General features: G+C 37.8%; 1 protein-coding gene across 1 annotated transcript in view; it reads left to right on the top strand.

Moving 5' to 3' along the window:
- PXT1 (peroxisomal testis enriched protein 1) overlaps nucleotides 1–16,753 on the top strand; it is a 31,099-nt gene that overhangs the window by 13,249 nt on the left and 1,097 nt on the right. The window contains exon 2 of the mRNA XM_077159214.1: nucleotides 10,986–11,116. Within this exon, the coding sequence (XP_077015329.1) occupies nucleotides 10,986–11,116 (131 nt within the window). The remainder of the gene's footprint in view (nucleotides 1–10,985; nucleotides 11,117–16,753) is intronic.

The following is a 16,753-nucleotide window of genomic DNA, read 5'->3' as shown; positions in this document are numbered from 1 at the left end:
AAAGATGCTATATTTGGACTTAGATGGTCTGACTTCAGAATCCATGGTCTTTACCACTCTGCCTAACTTCTTTTCCAGGGTCCCCTCTGAGAAGAAACTCAAATGGGGCAGAGCCGGGATTCTAAATCGGGGAGGCTTTCTGGGGATGAATTAGGGAGCTGCATTCTTTTTGGCCCCAGGCCCTCCAAATGCCAGAACAAAGAGAACTGTAATTTGAGGCATTAACATCCACATAAGAAGTTTCAGCTTTCCCCTGAAAGTGTGTTCTCTTCCATTAGAGAAGAGTGGTCTTTTTTCTGTTTGAAATCTATGCTGAATATAATGGTATGGGGGTGCCAAGAGATGCAGTTGATGCCCATTTGACCTCTATTTAATGATGCATCTCCTTTCTTAGCTTCTGGATCCTGGTGAGGTAGGTGGGCTTCCAAGCCTCAGGAGCCCTTTTAGTGGATTCTCAGCTAGTGCTTTCTCTGCTTGGTTCATTTGTCCATATCCTGTCTCTTTTGCTCTCTGCCTTCCAGAAATATGTACAGCTCTCCTATCTGCTGCCAACCCTGTTTCAAGTTCTCCTCAAAGTAGTGGCTTTATTCTTTTCTATATTTTCATTCTGGTAAGGTCTTGGGAATGATTAGGAGGAATAGTGAGGCCAATATTTGTTCTCGTGTCTTATACCTGAAGTCCCTATACTCTTATTTTTACTGAAGGAAATCAGTATTAAAAAAGGACCCTATATGAGAAAATAAAATATTTGGGCTATAACTTTCAAAGTATGTTTGCTTAAAAGCTCTCCTAAATGCAACTGAAGAGACAAATGGTCAAAATTCCTCCTATGCATTCTCAATGTACAGAATTTTGAAAAGTTCCAACACACTGAGGCAGATTGTCTTACAAAGAAATAACTCACCTTGCAAAAAAATTAAACATGAGTCTTTTTCAAATTTCCCACTAGACCATTTAGACTAAGATTTTATTTTCAGAGCTCTGTGAGATATATAAGCAACTTTCCATTATTAGTTACCTCATAAAGTGAAATATATATGCATATTTTTCTCCCTGGATATTAAAAATTCAATACTTGTATAGCAATTTAGAGTTATACTTTTTAATTTCATTCCTTTTGATGATCTTCTCACTTGCCTCCAATATATAACCACTTTAGAGCTTTGGTTTAATGATTTCTTTCCTGTTGTCTTGTAATTTTTCTTATAATATTATGGTATATTTTAGGGTATAGATGTTTGTAAAACTACATATACCTACTTTTTTTTAACAAGTAAAAAAATGTATAGCTGAGTACCGCAGAGCCCTCAGTATGTTTTTTTAAAATTTATTTATTAATTAAAAAAATTTAACAAACTAAATAAAACTAACATATATAATCAGTAATTCACAATATCATCACTTAGTTTCATAGTCATCATTTCTTAGAACATTTGCATCCATTCAGAAAAAGAAATAAAAAGACAATAGAAAAAGAAATAAAACAAGAACAGAAAAAGAAAGATTATACCTACCATACCCCTTACCCCTCGCTTTCATTGATCACTAGCATTTCAAACTAAATTTATTTTAACATTTGTTCCCCCTATTATTTATTTTTATTCCATATGTTCTACTCATCTGTTGACCAGGTAGATAAAAGGAGCATCAGACACAAGGTTTTCACAATCACACAGTCACATTGTGAAAGCTATGTCATTATTCAATCATCATCAAGAAACATGGCTACTGGAACACAGATCTACATTTTCAGGCAGTTCCCTCCAGCCTCTCCATTATATCTTGAATAACAAGGTGATATCTACTTAATACGTAAGAATAACCTCCAGGATAAGCTCTCACTCTGTTTGGAATCTCTCAGCCATTGACACTTTGTCTCATTTCACTCTTCCCTCTTTTGGTCAAGAAGGTTTTCTCAATCTCTTGATGCTGGGTTTCAGCTCATTCTAGGGTTTTTCTCAATCTGTTGATGCTGAGTCTTAGCTCATTCCAGGATTTCTGTCCCACGTTGCCAGGAAGGTCCACACCCCTGGGAGTCATGTCCCACATAGACAGGGGGAGGGTGGTAAGATTGCTTGTTGTGTTGGCTGGAGAGAGAGGCCACATCTGAGCAACAAAAGAGACACTCTTGGGGGTGACTCTTAGGCCTAAATTTTAAGTAGACTTGACCTATCCTTTGTGGGGTTAAGTTTCATATGAACAAACCCCAAGACTGGGGGCTCAGCCTATAGCTTTGGTTGTCCACACTGCTTGTGAGAATATCAAGAATTCAACTTGGGGGAGTTGAATTTCTCCCCATTCTCACCATTCCCCAAAGGGGGCTTTGCAAATACTTTTCCACTACTGATCGAGTCACTCTGGGATTCATTGGGGCATCACTCTGGACAAACCAACAAAATCTCATGTCTTCCCTGAGATTCCAAGTACTTGTGGTGTTCAATCAAACTATCTACATAAGTTATATTAGGAAATGCAGCAGTCAAAATATAAATTTTGTACCAAATAAACATTTTTTGCTTTAGTCTCACACATAAGGTGACATTTTAAAATATTAATTACCATCTATTTTCAGCACCCTGCAGTAATGACATTCTTTTGTTCTTCCTCATGCAAAAACATTTTTAAAATTTGTACATTTAGTTGCTATTATTATACACTCTAGGCATTCCTAGATTATACCATCTCAATCTTTAACATCTTCTATCTTTCTGATTTCATTTATGCCCCCAGCCCTCCTCCTTCTATCATTCTCACATGCAGCTTCATTCAGTGTTTTAACATAATTACATTACAGTTAGGTAGTATTGTGCTGTCATCTGTATCCCTTCAGCTCCAATTACCCAATATCTTACCCTATTTCTATCTCCTGATGGTCTCTGTTACAAACGAAATATTCCAAGTTTATTCACTAATGTCAGTTCATATCAGTGGGACCATACAGTATTTGTCCTTTTGTTTTTGGCTAGTCTCACTCAGCATAATGTTCTCAAGGTCCATCCATGTTGTTACATACTTCATAAGTTTAATCTATCTTAAAGCTGCATAATATTCCATTGTATGTATATACCACAGTTTGTTTAGCCACTCGTCTGTTGTGTATGATTTCAATCTTTTTAAATTTGTTGAGACTTGCTTTGTGACCCAGCATATGGTCTATCTTTGAGAATGATCCATGAGCACTTGAGAAAAAGGTGTATCCTGCTGTTGTGGGGTGTAATGTCCTATAAATGTCTGTTAAGTCTAGCTCATTTATTGTAATATTCAAATTCTCTGTTTCTTTATTGATCCTCTGTCTAGATGTTCTGTCCATTGATGAGAGTGGGGAATTGAAGCCTCCAACTATTATGGTAGATGTGTCTATTTCCCTTTTCTGTATTTGTAGTGTATTCCTCACGTATTTTGGGGCATTCTGATTCGGTGCGTAAATATTTATGATTGTTATGTCTTCTTGTTCAATTGTTCCTTTTATTAGTAGATAGTATCTGCGTTAGTTAGATTCAGTTGTCAACTTGGCCAGGTGAGCATACCTAGTTCTGTTGCTGCGGACACAAGCCAATGGTACGTGAACCTCATCTGTTGCTAATTACATCTGCAGTCGGCTAGGAGGCGTGTCTGCTGCAATGAGTGACGTTTGACTTAATTGGCTGGTGCTTAAATGAGAGAATGCAATGTAGCACAGCCAAGCAGCTTGGCATTCCTCATCTCAGCACTTGCAGCTCAGCCCAGGCCTTTGGAGATGCAGAAAGAAGTCACCCCGGGGAAAGTTGTTGGAACCCAGGGGACTGGAGAGAAGACCAGCAGAGATCATCCTGTGCCTTCCACGTAAGAAAGAACCGCAGTGGAAAGTTAGCTGCCTTTCCTCTGAAGAACCAACAAAATAAATCCCCTTTTATTAAAAGCCAATCTGTCTCTGGTGTGTTGCATTCCGGCAGCTAGCAAACTAGAACAGTATCCTTCTTTGTCTCTTTTAACTGTTTTACATTTGAAGTCTAATTTGTTGGATATTAGTATAGCCACTCCTGCTCTTTTCTGGTTGTTATTTGCATGAAATATCTTTTCCCAACCTTTCACTTTCAACCTATGTTTATCTTTGGGTCTAAGATGTGTTTCCTGTAGACAGCATATAGAAGGATCCTGTTTTTTAATCCATTCTGCCAGTCTGTCTTTTGATTGGGGAATTCAGTCCATTAACATTTAGTGTTATTACTGTTTGGGTAATACTTTCCTCTACCATTTTGCCTTTTGTATTATATATATATCATATCTGATTTTCCTTCTTTCTACACTCTTCTCCACACCTCTCTCTTCTGTCTTTTTGTATCTGACTCTAGTGCTCCCTTTAGTATTTCTTGCAGAGCTGGTCTCTTGGTCACAAATTCTCTCAGTGACTTTTTGTCTGAAAATGTTTTAATTTCTCCCTCATTTTTGAAGGACAATTTTGCTGGATATAGGAGTCTTGGTTGGCAGTTTTTCTCTTTTAGTAATTTGAATATATCATCCCACTGTCTTCTTGCCTCCATGGTTTCTGCTGAGAAATCTACACATAGTCTTATTGGGTTTCCCTTGTATGTGATGGATTGCTTTTCTCTTGCTGCTTTCAAGATCCTCTCTTCCTCTTTGACCTCTGACATTCTAACTAGTAAGTATCTTGGAGAACGCCTATTTGGATCTATTCTCTTTGGGGGTGTGCTGCACTTCTTGGATCTGTAATTTTAGGTCTTTCATAAGAGTTGGGAAATTTTCAGTGATAATTTCTTCCATTAGTTTTTCTCCTCCTTTTCCCTTCTCTTCTCCTTCTGGGACACCCACAACACGTATATTTGTGCGGTTCATATTGTCCTTGAGTTCCCTGATACCCTGTTCAAATTTTTCCAATCTTTTCCCTATAGTTTCTGTTTCTTTTTGGATTTCAGATGTTCCATCCTCCAGTTCACTAATTCTAACCTCTGTCTCTTGAAATCTACCATTGTAGGTTTCCATTATTTTTTTCATTTCTTCTACTATATCTTTCATTCCCATAAGTTCTGTGATTTGTTTTTTCAGACTTTCCATTTCTTCTTTTTGTTCATCCCTTGCCTTCTTCATGTCCTCCCTCAATTTATTGATTTGGTTTTTGAAGAGGTTTTCCATTTCTGTTTGCATATTCAAAATTAGTTGTCTCAGCTCCTGTATCTCATTTGAACTATTGGTTTGTTCCTTTGACTGGGCCATATCTTCAATTTTCCTGGTGTGATTTGTTATTTATTGCTGGCGTCTGGACATTTAATCAGATTTCCCTGAGTGTGACCCAGCAGGTTGAAAGACTTTCCTGTGAAGTCTCTGGGCTCTGTTTTTTTTTATCCTGCCCAGTATGTGGCGCTTGTCTGTCTGCGGGTCCCGCCAGCAAAAGATGTTGTGGCTCCTTTATTAATGCCACTATTGGTGTTTGGTTGGACCCAGTCCCTGCCACTGTTGGAAACTCCCTCCTCTCCCTCCGGGCAGCCACCTGTGGGGGAGGGGCGCCGGTCGCCAGCCGCCGCGGCCTGGGGAACTCGCTGATCCGAGACCCACCGCTGGACCAGGAAGCTGCCCGCAGGGGAGGGGCGCCGGTCGCCGGCTGCCGCGGCTTGGGGAGTCTGCTGATCCGAGACTTGTAGTCGGTCTGGAAAGCCACCCGTGAAAGAGGTGCACCAGCTGCCGCGGCTTTGGAAACTTGTCTCTCCGAGACTCTCAGTCGGTCCGGGAAGGAGGGAGGGAGGGGCGCCAGCTGCCAGCTGCCGCGGCCTGGGGAAGCGCGCGCCGCTTGAGGAGCTCACCGCAGGGGAGTCTCGCAGCCCTTCCAGCTAGTCCAGACTGGGGTACGCTGTGTGTCCGGTCCCTGCCGTGGCCCTGGGAGCTGTTCTGCACTGTTTCTGGTCACCTAGTAGTTGCTCTGGAGGAGGAACTAAGACATGCATACCCTACTAAGCCGCCATCTCGGCCCCCACCTCCTAGTTTTCTTTTTTTGTAATATCTTTGTATGGTTTTGGTATGAGGGTGATGTTGGCTTCATAGAATGAATTAGGTAGCTTTCCCTCCTCTTCAATTTTTTTGAAGAGTTTGAGCAGGATTGGTATTAATTCTTTCCAGAACGTTTGGTAGAATTCACATGTGAAGCCATCTGGTTCTGGACTTTTCTTTTTGGGGAGCTTTTTAATGACTGATTCAATTTCTTTACTTGTGATTGGTTTGTTGAGGTCATCTATTTCTTCTCGAGTGAAAGTTGGTTGTTCATGCCTTTCTAGGAAGTTGTCCATTTCATCTACATTGTTGTATTTATTAGCAGAAAGTTGTTCATACTATTCTGTTATTACTTCCTTTATTTCTTTGGGGGTCAGTGGTTATGTCTCCTCTTCCATTTCTGATCTTATTTATTTGCATCCTCTCTCTTCTTCTTTTTGTCAATTCTTGCTAAGGGTCCATCAATCTTATTAGTTTTCTCATAGAACCAGCTTCTGGTTTTATTGATTTTCTCATTTGTTTTCATGTTCTCAATTTCATTTATTTCTGCTCTAATCTTTGTTATTTCTTTCCTTTTGCTTGCTTTGGGGTTAGTTTGCTATTCTTTCTCTAGCTCTTCCAAGTGGACAGTTAATTCCTGAATTTTTGCCCTTTCTTCTTTTTTGATATAGGTATTTAGGGCAATAAATTTCCCTCTTAGCATTGCCTTTGCTACATCCCATTCTCAGTCTGTTTTTGCATTCAACTTTTAGAGGAGGGTAATTGATTAGAACTAAAACCACAACCCACCTGTATTAGGAACTTAATTTAAAAACTTCACCATCAAAGTCCGTCCTAAAGTTGATTTATAGCTGACACCATTTCCTACATAATTTTATCTATATCAGAGAGTTCTGGAAAATGGTAATTTATACTGATATTTATGATTATTTGGCTGGAGGGAAGAGAGTATTATTCCAGTCATCTCTAGAAAGAGGTGGTTTCTGGTGAAGATGCTTATGGAAAGGAACTGAATTTGTAGGGTCAGATTCTGAGGCAGTTCTGGGGGCCGGTCTTTTTTTTTTCGAGTCTTGGTTTCTTTTTGAGTGTCTGCTTAGTTCATCTCTGTCGAGCAGCTATCGAGAATCACCACACACACACATACACATATGCCCATATAACACCCCTTCACACTTTGTTTACAGGCATAACTTGGAGATATTGTGGGGTTTGGTTCCAGACCACAGCCAAAAAAGCAAACATCACAATAAAACAATTCACATGGATTTTTTTGTTTCCCAGTGCATATGTTATGTTGATATTATACTGTAGTCTACTAAGTGTGCAATAGCATTATGTCCAAAAAAAAAAACCATTCTAAATACCTTAATTAAGAAATACGTCATTGCTAAGAAATGTTAACCATCATCTCAGCCTTCAGCGAGTCATAATCTTTTTACTGGTGAAGGATCTTGTCCTGATGTTGATCTCTGCTGACAGATCTAATTGGTGGTAGCTGAAGGTTGTGATGGCTGGGGCAGTTTCTTAAAATAGAAAACAATGAAGTTTTCTGCATGATTAATTCTTCTTTTCATAAAATATTTCTCTGTAGCATGCAGCGCTGTTTGATAATATTTTACCTATAGTGGCACTTCTTTCAAAATTAAGTCAATCCTCAAATCTTGCTGCTGCATTATCAACTAAGTTTATATAAATCCTTACTTGTCATTTCAACCATGTTCACAACAGCTTTACCATGAGTAATTTATATATCAAGAAACGACTTTCTTTCTTTATCCATAAGAAGTAACTTCTCATATGTTAAAGTTTTATCATGAGATTGTAGCAAATCAGTCATGTCTTCAGGCTCCACTTCTATTTCTAGTTCTCTTATTATTTTGACCACATTCGCAGTTGCTTCTTCCACTGAAGTCTTAAGCCCTCTAAGTTTTCCAGGAGGGTTGGAATAGATTTATTCCAAACTCCTGTAAATACTGATATTTTTACCTCCTCTCGCGAATCATGAATATTCTTAATGGCATTTAGAATGGTGACTCCTTTCCAGAAGATTTCCTATTTACTTTGCCCAGATCCATTAGAGGAATCACTATTAATGGCAGTTATAGTCTTACAAAATGCATTTCTTAAAAAATAAGACTTCACTGCATGTGAGGTATAGGGTTTTTTTTTTTCTTTCTATTAATGTTTTAATTCTTATTCTGTTGTCTTTTTATTTCTTTTTCTAAATCGATGCAAATGTACTAAGAAATGATGAATATGCAACTATGTGATGTTATTAAGAATTACTGATTGTACATGTAGAATGGAATGATTTCTAATTGTTTTGTTAATTCTTTTTTTAATTAATAAAAAAAAAACTATTAAAAAAAATAAGACTTCAAAGTTGAAATTACTCCTTGATCCATGGGCTACAGAATTGATGTGGTATTAGCAGGCATGTAAACAACATTCATGTCATTTTACAATACTATCAGAGCTCTTGGGTGATCAGGTTCATTGTCAATGAGTACTAATATTTTGAAAGCAATCTTTTTTTCTGAGCAGTAGATTTCAACAGTGGGCTTAAAATATTTAGGAAACCATGTCATAAACAGATGTGCTGTCATCCAGGCTTTGTGTTCACTTATAGAGCACAGGCAGAATAGATTTAGCTAAAATTCTTAAGCCCTTAGAGTTTCAGAGTGGTAAATGAGCATCAGCTTCAACGTAAAGTCACCAGCTACATTAGCCCCTAATAAGCTCCTTTTAAGCTTTGAATCCAGGCATTGACTTTTCTCTAGCTGTGAAAGTCCAGATGGCATCTTCTTCCAATAGAAGGCTGTTCTAGTTTGCTAGCTGCCAGAATGTGATATGCCAGAAACAGAATGGCTTTTAAAAGGGGCAATGTATTAAGTTGCAAGTTTACAGTTCTAAGGCCATGAAAATGTCTAAATTAAAGCAAGTCTATAAAAATGTCCAAATTAAGGCAAGAGGTTACCTTCACTCAAGAAAGACCAATGAAGTTCAGGGTTTTTCTTTCAACTGGAGAGACACATAGTAAATATGGCAATGTCTACTAGCTTTCTCTCCAGGCTTCTTCTTTCATGAAGCTCCCCTGGGATGTTTTCCTTCTTCATCTGCAAAGGTCTCTGGCTGCATGGGCTCTGGTAGTTTTTGTGGCTCTCGTGGTTCTAAAACATTTTCCAAAATGGTTCCCTCTTTTAAAGGATTCCAGTAAACTAATCAAGACCCACCTGGAATGGATGGAGTCACATCTCCCACTAATCAAAGGTTAATACCTACAAATGGGCATGTCACATCTCCGTGGAGATAATTTAATCAACTTTCCAACCTACAGTGCTGAATAAGGATTAAAATAAAGGGCTACCACAAAATAGATAAGAATTAAAACATGGCTTTTCTTGTGTACGTAATCCTTTCAAACTGGCACAAAAGCTGTTTCATCTTCACTGGAAATCTGTTGTTTAATACAGCTACTTTCATCAATTATCTTAGTTAGATCTTCTGGATAACTTGCTGCGGCTTCTACATCAGCCTTTGCCACTTTGCCTTGAACTTTTATGTTGTGGAGATGGCTTCTTTCCTTAAATCATATGAACCAACCGCTGCTAGCTTCAAGCTTTTCCTTTGCGGCTTTCTCACCTCCCTCAACCTTCATATAATTGAAGAGAGTAAAGACCTTGCTCTGGATTAGGCTTCAGTTTAGGGGCATGTTGTGGCTGGTTTGATCTCTATCCAGACCACTAGACTTTTCTCAGTATGAGCAATAAGGCTGTTTCAATTTCTTATCATTCATGTATTCACTGGAGAAGCACTTCTAATTTCCTTAAAAAACTTTTCCTTTATATTTATAACTTGGCTGTTTGGCTCAAGAGGCCACACAAGGTTTTCACAACTACACAGTCACATTGTAAAAGTTGGATCTTTATATAATCATCTTCAAGAATCAAGGCTACTGGAACACGGGTCAACAATTTCAGGTACTTCCCTCCAGTCAGAAGGCCTCAATTCTTATTGCAATGAAATGGGTTCAAAACAAAACTTGTTCAATCTACAAAGCTGTGCTTATATCTCCTTTAGCCTGTATTTATTTTCTTCTTTTCTGCATTCCTAAAGCATATGGGAATTGTTTTATACCTAACCAGTGGATTGTAAGCAATTAAGGGTAGAAATCTTGTTTTTATTCTTTAGAAGTTCCCCAAAGCTCCTGGAAAGTAGTTAGCCCATAGTGTTGCTTAAAAATACTCATTGTTTGCTGGAAGCAAATAAGACTTGGAGACCTCATTCAAAGAAAGTGGATAAAAATATTAAAGGGAAAATCTATTTTAAAAATCTCTAGCTATCAAGACTTGTGCTGTCCAATACAATAGCCACTAGCTACATCCAGTTATTGAGCACTTGAAATGTGGCTAGTCCACCTGATGGACTGAATTAAAAATTTTATTTCATTTTAATTGTCCAAATTTAAGAGCTAATTACTGAATCAGTCACTGGAAACCTTTTATGAACATTTGGAACACCTTGGGTATATGAATCTACTTTTTAAACTCTAAATTTCATGGAGTCTAAATACAGGTCAAGTATTTCCAATGAAATGCTAGCATCTGAATTGAGAAGTGCCGTAAGTATAAAATACACCATGGATTTTGAAGAGTACACTACAATAATGTAAAACACATCATTAATAATTTTTCTTATTTATCATATGCTATGATTATTTTTATTTAATAGGTTAAATAAAATCTATTACTAAAATTAATTTTTCCTGGTTTTACTCTTTTAGCTGTGGCTACTAGAAAGTTTAAAACTGCATATGTGGCTTGAATTAAATTTCTGTGGGACAGAGATGATCCATTCCAGTGCAAGGCTTTGCTTTTTGATGATGATTATAATGATGGGATTTCATCCCTTTCATTGTCTAAGACAGTTTTTAGTAACTCATAGTAAGTGACTTTCCAGATAGTTAAATGCGGTTCTCTCTTTTGAACTCTTTTCTGTCAATGTAGGTCACAGTTCGCCTTCTCAGCCCAAGGAGAGCAGCACCGACCAGAACCATCACCAGGAGGAAACAATCCACAAGTTGGCCATGCAGCTGAGACACATTGGTGACAGCATCGATCGTGAGATGGTTCAACAGGTGATACCTAGCTCCCCCTGGCAAAGGGAAATGAGCAAACAGAATGACAGCTGTGCGGTTGCTGGAGTGCTCAGGAATTATCAGAACGTGTGTGTCCAGATCAGCAAATGTAAATCTAAAAGCTGTGAACCCGAGCAAAGCTAGCAGCATAGGCATCACCTGGCAGTTGTTCAGAAGTGCAGACTCTCAGGCCCCAGTCCATACTGCCTAAATCAGAATCTTCCTCCTCACACGTTCCCCCGGGGATTTATGTGTGTGCTGGGATGTGCATTAGAATCACCTGTGGAACTTTTTAAATTCCTGCTGCCTGGGCTGCACTCCCAGCGAGTCCAGTTTAATTGATCTGAGTTATAGCCTGTGCATCCAGCATTTTAAAAGCTCCCCAGTGAATCTAACAGGTAGTCATGGACTCGAACTGTCTTAGATTGTGCTCTTCCTTGAACCAAACCCAAAGGTTAAAACTGATTCCACCCCCTCCAATTTCTAAGTTTCTCTTAATTATTACAAAAGATAATAAGGGAAATTAGGACAGAGTAAGAGTTACTGTTTGAAAGATATGTGTAGTACCACCTCATGAGGGTAATGAAATTCACAGCTGTTTTAGTTTGCTACACCTTAATACACTGACTCTGAACTGTCCTAGCTTTTCTTTCGTTTTTTTAAATAACAGCTTAATAACAGTTAATAACTCGCATACTATACAATTCACCCATTTAAAGTATAATTCAACACGGTTTAGTATATTCAGAGTTGTGCAACTATCACAATAATCAATGTTGAAACATTTCCATCAACCCAAAAGAAACCCTGTAGACATTAGTAAGTAGTGTTACTTCCCATCCCCCACTCCCAACCTCACCCCTAGCCCTGGGCGACCACCAGTTTATTTTACGTCTCTATAGATCTGCCTTTTCTGGAAATTTCGTGTAAATGGAGTCATTCAATATGCAGTCTTTCTTTACTTAGCATAATGGTTTCAAGGTTCATACATGCTGTAGCATGTATCAGTATTTCACTCCTTTTTATTGCTGAATAATATTCCATCATATAAATATGCCTCATTTTATTTATCCACTCATCAGTTGATGGGTATTTGAGTTTTCCATTTTTTAGCTATTATTAATAATGCTGCCAAGAATGTTTGTGACCAAGTTTTTGCATAGACATGTTTTCATTTCTCTTAGGTACATACCTAGGAGTGGAATTGGGGGTTTACGTGATAAATCTATGCTTAAAAACTTTTGAGGAACTTCCAGACTGTTTTCCATAGTGCTGCACCATTTTATATTCCCAACAGAAATGTATGAGGGCCCCACTTTCTCTATATCCTTGCCCACACTTGTTACTAGCTGTCTTTTTATAAAATTCTATTTGTTTTTAATTATGGTAAAATATGATAGCATAAAATCATTTAATGATTTTAAATGGACAATTCTTTGACTTTAAGTGCATTGACAATACTGTGTAGTTTTCACCACTATTTATCTCCAGACTATTCTCATCATCCCAACCAGAACTCATATTACTTTAGTAATAACTCACTATCCCCTTCTCCCTGTCCTCCCACCCCCACCCTGGTAACCACTATTCTCCTTTCTAGTTCTATGAATTGTAAATGTTTCATGTAAGAGAAACCATACAAAATTTGTCGTTTTGTGCCTGGCCTATTTCACTGAACATGATGTTTTCAGGGTTCATTCATCTTGTAGCATGTACCAGTACTTCATTCCTTTTTATGGCTGGATGATATTCCATCGAATGGATGTACCATATTTTGTTTCTTTGTTCTTCTGTTGATGGATATTTATGTTGCTTCTACCTTTTGGCTTCTGAATAATGCTGTGATTAATAATGGTATACAAATATCTGTCCGAGTCTTTCAATTCTTTGGGGTATATACTTAGAAGTGGAACTGTTGGGTTATGGTATTTAGCTTTTGAGGAACCCCCAAACTGTTTTCCACAACAGCTGAACCATTTTACATTCCCACCAACCTCCTCATCTTTACCAACACTTGTTCTTTTCAGTTTCTTATTTTTTTTTTATTTTAAAAAATTATTGTTATTATTATTATTTTGGTATGCTGTATGGCAGGGTCACGTTTCATTATTTTTCCATGTGAGTATCCTGTTATTGCAGCGCCATTTGTTGAATTTTTTGGTTTTCTTGTTTGTTTGCTTGTTTCTCGGGGAAGTGCATGGGCCAGGAATCGAATCCGGATCTCTCACATGGCAGGCAAGAATTCTACTACTGAACTACCCTTGCACTCCAGGTCAATTTTTTTTTTTTATGTATTTATTAATTTAAAAAAATTTAACAAACGAAATACAACAGTAACATAGATAATCAGTAATTCACAATCCCCGGTCAGTTTTTTAAATAATAGCCATCATAGTATATGTGAAGTGATATCTCATGATAGTTTTGATATGTCCTTCCCTCATGGTTAAGATGCTAAGTATCTTTCATATATTTCCTGGCCATTTGTATGTCTTCTTTGGAGAAATTGTATTCCTTTGCCCATTCATTAATTGTCTTTTTACTATTGTGTTGTAGGAATTCTTTATATTTTCTGGATACAAGTGATTTTTCAGATATATGATTTGAAAGTATTTTCTAACATTCTGTGGGTTGTCTTTTCACTTTCTTGATGGTGTTCTTTGAACCACAGAAGTTTTACATTTTGATGAAGTCTAATTTATCTAATGTTTCTTTTGTTGCTTGTGCTTTTGGTGTCATAGCTAGGAAACTGCTGCCTAATTTATGAAGACTTACATGTAGGCTTTTTTCTAAGAGTTACAGAATATTAGCTCTTTCACTGATATCTCTGATCCATTTCAAGTTAACTTTTGTATATGGTGTGAGGTAGACATCAAACTTCGTTCTTTTGCATGTAGATGTTCCAGCAACATTTCCCTATGGAATTGTCTTGGCACCCTTGCTAAAAATCAATTGATTGTAAATATAAGGGTTTGCTTCTGCACTCTCAATTCTATTTAATAAATCTATATGTCTATCCTTATGTGTGCCACAACTTTTCTGTCAATATTTTTTGAAAAAAATTTTCTTGAGAAATCTTCATACACATACAGTCCATACATGGTATAGAATCAGTGGCTCACAATATCATCACGTAGTTGTGTATTCATCACCATGATCATTTTTAGAACATTTGCAGAGCTTCAGAAAAAGAAATATACAGAAAAAAGAAAAAACTCATGCATGCCTACCACTTACCCTTCCCTCTCATTGACCACTAATATTTCAGTCTACCCAATTTTTTCCCTTTATCCCCCCGTATTATCTATTTATTTTTATCCTCATTTTTTTAAAACTCATCTGCCCTTATCATGGATAAAAGGAGTGCCAGACACAACGTTTTCACAATCACACAGTCACATTGTAAAAGCTATATAGTTATGCAATCGTATTCAAGAATCAAAGTGACTGGAACACAGCTCAACAGTTTCAGGTACTTCCCTCCAGCCACTCCAATACACCATAAACTTAAAAAGGGATAACTATATAATGCATAAGAATAACCTCCAGGATAATCTCTAGACTGGTTTGAAATCTCTCAGCCACTGAAACTTTATTTTGCTTCATTTCTGTCTTCCCCATTTTGGTCAAGAAGGCTTTCTCAGTCCCATGATGTGGGATCCAGGCTCATTCCAAGAGTCCCATCCCACGTTCCCAGGGAAATTTACATCCCTGGGAGTCATGTCCCATATAGGGGAGGGCAGTGAGTATACCTGCCAAGTTGGCTTAGAGAGAGAGTCTGGCAATATTTTACAAAGCTGGCTCTGACCTAAGTTTTGAAGATGTCTTGTCCTGTATTGCAGTTTAAAAAGCTTTAATTAGACTATGCCAGGTTTTAAAATAGTGATTTAAAAAATTCCTCCTAAGTTTGGCTCTAAAATGCTAAAGCTTTTACTCTGCAGCTTAGAGGCTTATATCAAGCCACTTTAACAGAATGTCGAATATGGCATGGTATATTAATTTCATATATAGTCATCATTTATTCACCTTTTGTACCTGGCTCAGTCAAGTGGTCACATTGATTCTCTAGATACCTTCCTGCTTTTGGTGTATTTAAAGAAACTTATATTCTTACTCTTGGAACTCCCTAGTAAGGATCTCACCAAATTATAAATTATTTGTAGAATTTATTATTTGTCCTTGAGTTGCCACAATTTGTGCTTTCTTGTTCTTTTCAATTAATCAAGTGTTCTGTGTTTTCTATCAGGTTTTGATTCTTAAAATGACATCTTCTGTTTTGCCAGTTTGTCAGGTGGAGTATTGGTTCAAGCAAGTAATCTCTATTTTCACTCTGGAACATGTATTTTTTTGTGGATATAAAGTGTGTTTTGAAATCATTAGGCTTTCTATAGCTTTCAGGATCTTGTATGTGCCTTAGAAATTTTTCTCTAGAAGACTCTGGTCTTCTAGATTCCAGAAACTCCTCCCTCCCTATCCCCACAAATTGAGAAGTGGTGACATCCCTGCAGTTAGCAGCCCCACATTCTGCCCTCTCTCTTGCGGGTTCTCCATACCTATCCACACCTTTGTAGACATCCTCTTTATTAAATTCTGTATTATCCTAGTTTGAGTATGCCATATGTTTCTGTGTTTCTGCTGGTACCCCAACTGATATAGTAATGCGGAAGGAATTTCTTAGTTTGTTAGGAAAAGGGGAGGGAAACAATTATTAAACATTTTCTTCTAGGTTTTCTTTGAGACACTCTTACTTGTTTCATTTAATTACCCCAATAACAGTCTGAATTACTGTCACAGACATTTCATAAGAAGAAGTTGAAGTTCAGCTTGTAAGTGGCAAAATTTGAACTTAAATATACAAGCACCTGAATTAATGCTGTTTACATTTTTCTCATTTGCCATGTGAAGGGAAATTTATTCAAGTTTGCCAACTACCAAATATAAAAATCTTAAATGATTTCCAGTTACTGACAGGACAGAATCAAAATTCCTTAGTCGGTAGTACAAGGTTCTCTATCATTTGCTTATTCATTCAGTCCCATTCAACGAATATTTATTGAGTACCTACTATGTGTCAGGCTTTATTGAAGAACTGGGGATATGGTAGTGATCAAAACAGATAAAACTCCCTGCTGTCATGGATTTTATATTTTATAAGGCAAATAATAAACAAAGTTTACTGATAGCTTGTCAGATGGTGATAAATGTTTTGGAGAAAGATGATGAAGAGTATTGGGGGTTTTACAATTTTATGCAGGGCAGTTAAAGGAAAGCCACACTGGGAAGATAATTTCTGAACAAAAAGATGAAAGAAATGTGGAGGGAGTCACATGAATACCTGGGGGAAGGGTTTTCTAGGCAGGTGGATGGCAACGACTCTGAGGCAGGAGTGTGTCTGGCATGTCTGAAGAACAATAAAGAGGCCTGTGTGTCTGAAGCCAAGTGAGGGAGAAAGTAGTAAAAGATAAGGTCAGGAAGGTAAGGGGGTGGTGCCTCGAGGTCTCTGCAGGACTTTTCTTGTGAGTGATGTGGAATCTTTGGAGGGTTCTGAGCAGAGGAGCCATCCTTCCATGGTGGCACTGAAGCTGCTGTGGAGAGAACAATCAGCAAGGTCAGGGGACAGAAGCTGAGAGAGCTGTT

This window comes from Tamandua tetradactyla, chromosome 5 (assembly GCF_023851605.1).
Source record: "Tamandua tetradactyla isolate mTamTet1 chromosome 5, mTamTet1.pri, whole genome shotgun sequence".
NCBI lineage: Eukaryota > Metazoa > Chordata > Mammalia > Pilosa > Myrmecophagidae > Tamandua > Tamandua tetradactyla.
Note: the sequence above shows the minus strand (reverse complement) of the source record. Positions and strands in the feature narration are given on the sequence as shown.